At 45.4% G+C, this 5,585-nt stretch overlaps 2 protein-coding genes across 2 annotated transcripts; both read left to right on the top strand.

Annotated features, from left to right (window-relative positions):
• The first annotated feature begins 474 nt into the window (after window positions 1-474).
• On the top strand, window positions 475-4,007 carry LOC141589915 (uncharacterized). Its single transcript, XM_074410536.1, has 4 exons — window positions 475-925; window positions 1,199-1,965; window positions 2,017-3,352; window positions 3,721-4,007. Exons 1-4 carry the CDS (start codon window positions 475-477, stop codon window positions 4,005-4,007), a joined length of 2,841 nt encoding a protein of 946 aa, XP_074266637.1.
• Window positions 4,008-4,200: 193 nt separating this feature from the next.
• On the top strand, window positions 4,201-5,118 carry LOC141589914 (uncharacterized). Its single transcript, XM_074410535.1, has one exon. The coding sequence runs from the start codon at window positions 4,201-4,203 to the stop codon at window positions 5,116-5,118; it is 918 nt and encodes a 305-aa protein (XP_074266636.1).
• The last annotated feature ends 467 nt before the right edge of the window (window positions 5,119-5,585 follow it).

Genomic DNA, 5,585 nt, shown 5'->3' with positions numbered 1-5,585 from the left:
TGAGTAAAATGTGTACTGCGAAAATAAATTCCGTTAATGTTAATACAATTATGGCTAATTGTGAATGCAAGCATGTACTAATTTAGGGCTTATTTTTATCTAGACTAAAAATATGTAATATCTATGTGGTGTATGACATGTACAAAGATCAAATGCAAACATTAAGCTAAACTATTATTTTACGTGGCCATGTAAGAGCACTATGTCTACTGTTAGCTAACACGGGATTACTAGTATACGACGGTTCGACTCTTATCTGTTCTCTTTTTATTTGCATATCTAATTAGGTGGTTAGTTAGTGATGTCAAAACCATACAAAACCAACAATAATAATAATACCATTGTCTGCGTTATGGGGAGAAGCTGCGTGCCTCGCCGTGGAAGGGTGGTAGGGCGGGTGTTGCTGAGGGGCGGAAGACTAGCAGAGATTTGAGACCGGAGTTTAAAGAGGAGTTCCGTCAGAGTGAAGAGGAGATGATTGAGAAACTGAAACGTATTGCACTATCTAGCAAGGTTAAGTTTCAGAAATCTGCGGGTTGTATGGAGCTGCAGAGTGTGATGGAGGGGCGTACTCAGGGAGGATTGGAGGAGGGTGATTTAGGAGGTATGGGGTCTCTGAGGTGGGATGGTGGCAGAAGGGAGGGAGGATCGGTTGTTGTTGATAAGGGTGCTGTGTGTAGGGGTAGTATGACGGGGGAGCCTGCGAAGGATTGTTCGCTGGTTATGGGGCAGCCGAGTGAGTCTTTGACTGAGGAGGTTGGTGTGGAGTCTAGCATGGTGGAGACGGTTGTGGTAAAGCCTAGTGTGAAGAAGTGGCAGCGTTGTGAGAGAGTGGAGCGTGGGGAAGGTTTGGTTTCGTCTGAGCTAGCTGATAATGTGATAATAAATGAAAATAAAAAACGGACGAGAGCTGATGATGTTGAGGGTACTGGTTGTGTTTAGAAGAGGGTTGCTTGTCACAGGGATGTGTATATATCTGAGGCGGAGGTTGACCTGAGTCAATCCCGCCGGGCCCAATAAATCTCTTGAGTCTCAACTGCAGAGGGCTGGTCAATCCCGTTGCAGTTGGAGGGCTCCGGAATCTTGTCCGGAGGGAGGCCCCAGCTTTGGTCTTTTTGTGTGAGACAAAGCTGAGTAGTGAGGAGATGAGGTTGGTTATGTTACGTTTTGATGATTATTTTGGTATGGCGTTGGATAGTGTGGGGCGGTCAGGAGGTCTTGCTTTTTTGTGGAAGAAAGATATTCATGTGGTGTTTCGAGCTGCTTCTATTCACTTTATGGATTTCGATATACGGACATATGATTTGGAATGGAGGTGTACGGGGTTTTATGGGTGGCCGGCAGTGCAGGACCGTCATTTATCTTGGGAGCTACTCCGGTCCCTTGCAGCGGATACACGAGCTCCGTGCATGGCTATGTGTGGGGGTTTTTAATGAGGTGCTTTTTACTAATGAGATGAAGGGGGGGAGTAGGGCACAGCGGCAAATGAACAACTTTCGGGATGCGGTGGATGTTTGTGAGCTGAGTGACTTGGGGTTTGAAGGGTACGGGTTTACTTTTGATAACGGACAAGCTGGAGTGGATAATAGGCAATGTCGTTTGGACCGAGCTTTTAGTAATGAAGGTTGGCGAGAGTTGTTTCCGTATGCGAAGGTGATCAACATGAGTCGTGAGTGGTCAGACCATTCACCTATTAAAGTTGTGTTGGATGGCTGTGAGGGGCTTGATGGGACCCGGATGCGTAGGTTCTGTTTTGAACAGATATGGATGGGGGAGGATGGGTGTGAAGATACTATAAAGAAAACATGGGAGGAAGAGGACTGGAATGTGGTGGATACAATAGCTAGGTGTGCGAGAGAAATGAAAAAATGGAAGGGGGTGAGTATAGGGAAGATTATGAGAGACTTGAGTCGCAAAAGAAAGCAGTTGGAGTGGCTGAATATGAATGAGCGAACTGTGGAAAATGTGCGGGAGAGGAAGGCTGTTATTAAAGACATTAATAGTTTACTTTGACAGGAGGAAATTTTTTGGAGGCAGAGATCGAGGGCATTATGGCTGAAGGAGGGGGATAGAAATACCAAATATTATCATCGAAAGGCGGGTCAGAGGAAGAAGAAGAATCGGATTGGGAGGGTTGTAGTTGACGGTGAGCGGGTTGTGACCGGGGATGCGGGAATTAAGGGCACGGCTGTCGAATTTTTTAGCGAATTATTTACGTCTTCGCAGCCGGGTGATTTCGAGGAGCTGCTTAGTGGTGTGAAGGATAGGGTGACGGTGGCGATGAATAAAAGCTTTAAGGCCGAGTACAGGGAAGTGGAAGTGTTTGAAGCGTTACAACAAATGCATCCTCTGAAAGCACCTGGGTCTGACGGTATGAATGCTCTTTTTTATCAAACTTATTGGCATATTGTGGGCCCATCCGTTACAAGGTTGGTTCTTCGTATTTTGAATGGTAGTGAGAGCCCTGCTATTATTAATAGCACACACATTGTTTTAATCCCAAAGAAGAAGGCACCGGATAAGTTCACTGACTATCGGCCAATAAGTTTATGCAATGTATTGTATAAATTAGTAGCTAAGGTGCTCGCTAACAGACTGAAGCAATTTCTGGGAAGTTTGGTTTCGGAAAATCAAAGCGCTTTTACTCCTGGAAGATTGATTTCAGATAATATTTTGATTGCATTCGAAATGTTTCATTACATGAAGAATGCTCGAAGTGGGGGCGGGCATATGGCGTTAAAGCTGGATATGGCGAAGGCGTATGATAGGGTTGAATGGGTGTTTTTGGAGAAGGTGCTGCTATCCATGGGGTTTGATGGGAATTGGGTGGGTAATGTGATGAGATGTGTTCGAATTGTGTCGTATGAAGTGCTTATAAATGGGTCTCCGTCTGAAGCGTTTGTACCGAGTAGGGGTTTGCGTCAAGGTGATCCGTTATCTCCCTATTTATTTATTCTTTGTGCAGAGGTACTGTCAAGTATGATTAGGCGTAAAGTGGAGGAGGGCGTGCTACATGGCATCCGGGTGGCGCCGTTATCACCATTTATTTCTCACCTTTTCTTCGCTGACGATAGCATAATTTTTGTTAAAGTTAGCGAAGTTCAGGCCCGTGTTGTCATGGATTTATTGGGTAAGTATGAGAGAGCTTCTGGACAGCTGGTGAGCAAAGAGAAGACGACAGTGTCCTTTAGTAAGGGTACAGCTGCTTGGCGACGGGATAAGGTGTCCTCAATATTAGGAGTACAGGTTGTGCAACAGCAAGGGAAATATTTAGGATTACCAACGGTTATAGGACATTCCAAGCAGGTTCTCAATAAGATTGTTAGGGACAAATTGAATAATAAGATGCAGGGTTAGTGTGGTAAATTATTTAGCAGAGCTGGTAGGGAAACTTTGATAAAGGCAGTTGCCCAATCTATTCCTACATATGCGATGAGTGTTTTTAAGTTACCAGTTAACTTTTGTGACGAATTTCGTTCTATTGTCTCGAGGTTTTGGTGGGGATCTAAAAATGGGAAGCGGAAGATATCATGGGTGGCTTGGGAGGCTATGTGTCGTTCGAAGGCTAGGGGGGTATGGGTTTTAGGGACATTGGTAATTTTAATTTGGCTCTGTTAGCGAAGCAAGCTTGGCGATTGCTGTGTAACGAGGGCAGCTTGATGGTCCGAGTCCTAAAGGGTAAATACTTTCCGAACTGCTCTTTCATGGATGCTGGTGTAGGCAATAATTCGAGTTATACTTGGAGGAGTATTTGTGATACGAAGCATGTGTTGGGGTTTGGAGCGCGAAGGAGAGTTGGTGACGGGAGGGAGACAAGGGTGTGGTTGGACCCGTGGATACCAGGGACGTCATCTAGGTGTGTAATTTCGCCACGAGGAGATTTCGATCTGGGGATGCGAGTTGAAGAACTAATGGTGGCGGGTGAGGCTAAGTGGAATAGGGGAAAGGTTGAGGCTATGTTTCTACCCTTTGAAGCGGAGAGGGTCATGAATATACGTTTGAGTTAGCTTGCACATGAGGATTATTGGACATGGGATGGCACGCGTGACGGGGAATACTCGGTTCGAGAGGGATACCGGCTGCTAGCTGCTGAGGAGAGTGATGGGGGGGGGGGGGGGGGAGCAGTCCGACGATTCGATGGGATGTTGGCTTTGGAAAGTAATTTGGAGTACCCCGGTGTTACCACGTATAAAAGTGTTCATGTGGCAACTGTGTAGTGATGCGCTTCAGGTTAAGGGTAATATAGCAACTCGGGCTCGGACTTTTGACGGGTCTTGCCATAGGTGTCATGCTGTTGAGAAGTCTTGTATCCATGTTGTTCGGGATTGCGGTTGGAATGAGGAGGTATGGGAGATGGTCGGTCTGGAGGTCTTCAGGAGCAATAGTAGTATGCGCATAAGGGAGTGGGCGGAGGGCGAGTTGCGTGGTTTGGGGAAGGAGGAGCTTGTTCTTTTTATGACCGCGTGTTGGGTGATTTGGGAGCAGAGAAATAAATTGTTATTTGATAACGGGGAGTGGACGGGGGAGGGAGTTGTGAGGAGGGTCACGGATATGGTATGGGAGATGGCGAGTTTGGTAGTGGATAGGGCTGATGAGGGTAGGGGGGAAGAGGAGCCGTCGAGTGTTGTTAGCTGGGCTAGACCGACTGATGGTATGTGGAAGATAAATGTCGATGCAGGTGTGAAGGAGGGGATGGGTGTAGGATTGGGTGCGGTCTGCCGAGATGGTGATGGACGGGTGGCATGGGCTGTGTCAGTTCAAACCTCGGGCATTTGTTGTGTGAAATCGGCTGAGGCGGAAGCTATTCTTCTTGGCTTGAAGGAGGCAAAGCGTGCTGGGATGCGGAGTATTATCATCGAGAGCGATTGTCTTAATGTGGTTGCTGATTTAAAGGGAAGGAAGAAGGGTCGTGGTGACATATTTCTTATTTACGACGAGATTTTAAGTTTAGTTCCGTTCTTTATTTCTGTTATTTTTAATTATACTCGTCGGGTGTGTAATAAGCTAGCTCACTTAGTAGCTCATGCTACGTCATGGACCATAGGTAGAATATTTTGGATGGATAGTTTGCCGCAACCTTTTGTGAATGCTGCAGATCAGGATTTGATTAATATATGATAAACCGCTTTGGTTTATTTTTAAAAAAAAAAAAATAATACCATTAACAAATATGACATACAATTATAATATGGCCTAACAAAGGATCTACCGGCTCTATGGTTAGGCTTGTGGGTTAGAAATTGGGTACTCACAACATTAAAATACCCGAGGGTATCAATCGCTTTTGTGCTCCCCCGATCATATGGACCAGACGAGTTGCCAAAACGCGACGTCATGAGGTGGAAAATATGTGTAAGGCCTAGTCGGTCGAATGGACCTTCTAAGTATACAACATACTTTACCGAGGGTGAATAGGGTAGCTTAAATGGCGTAATATTGGCTAACGGGGAGCCTACACCTTTTTTTTAAGCTTAGCTGTAAGTTTGAAACAAAAGACAACCAACAATAAGCAGTTAATCTAGAGCAGAAAACAATTACTATGTCAATACAACAATGTTATACCGCACATAATCAATTAAAATAAT

Source organism: Silene latifolia, chromosome 7 (genome assembly GCF_048544455.1).
Source record: "Silene latifolia isolate original U9 population chromosome 7, ASM4854445v1, whole genome shotgun sequence".
Taxonomy (NCBI): domain Eukaryota; kingdom Viridiplantae; phylum Streptophyta; class Magnoliopsida; order Caryophyllales; family Caryophyllaceae; genus Silene; species Silene latifolia.
Note: the sequence above shows the minus strand (reverse complement) of the source record. Positions and strands in the feature narration are given on the sequence as shown.

Excerpts from the sequence above, each read along its gene's own strand:
- LOC141589915 (XM_074410536.1), top strand. The coding sequence starts at position 475 with ATGATTGAGAAACTGAAACGTATTGCACTATCTAGCAAGGTTAAGTTT. Across the intron at positions 926-1,198 it reads GAGAGCTGATGATGTTGAGG|TGTGGGGCGGTCAGGAGGTC; the intron begins GTACTGGTTGTG and ends GGCGTTGGATAG. Across the intron at positions 3,353-3,720 it reads ATTGAATAATAAGATGCAGG|GCAATAATTCGAGTTATACT; the intron begins GTTAGTGTGGTA and ends ATGCTGGTGTAG.
- LOC141589914 (XM_074410535.1), top strand. The coding sequence starts at position 4,201 with ATGTGGCAACTGTGTAGTGATGCGCTTCAGGTTAAGGGTAATATAGCA.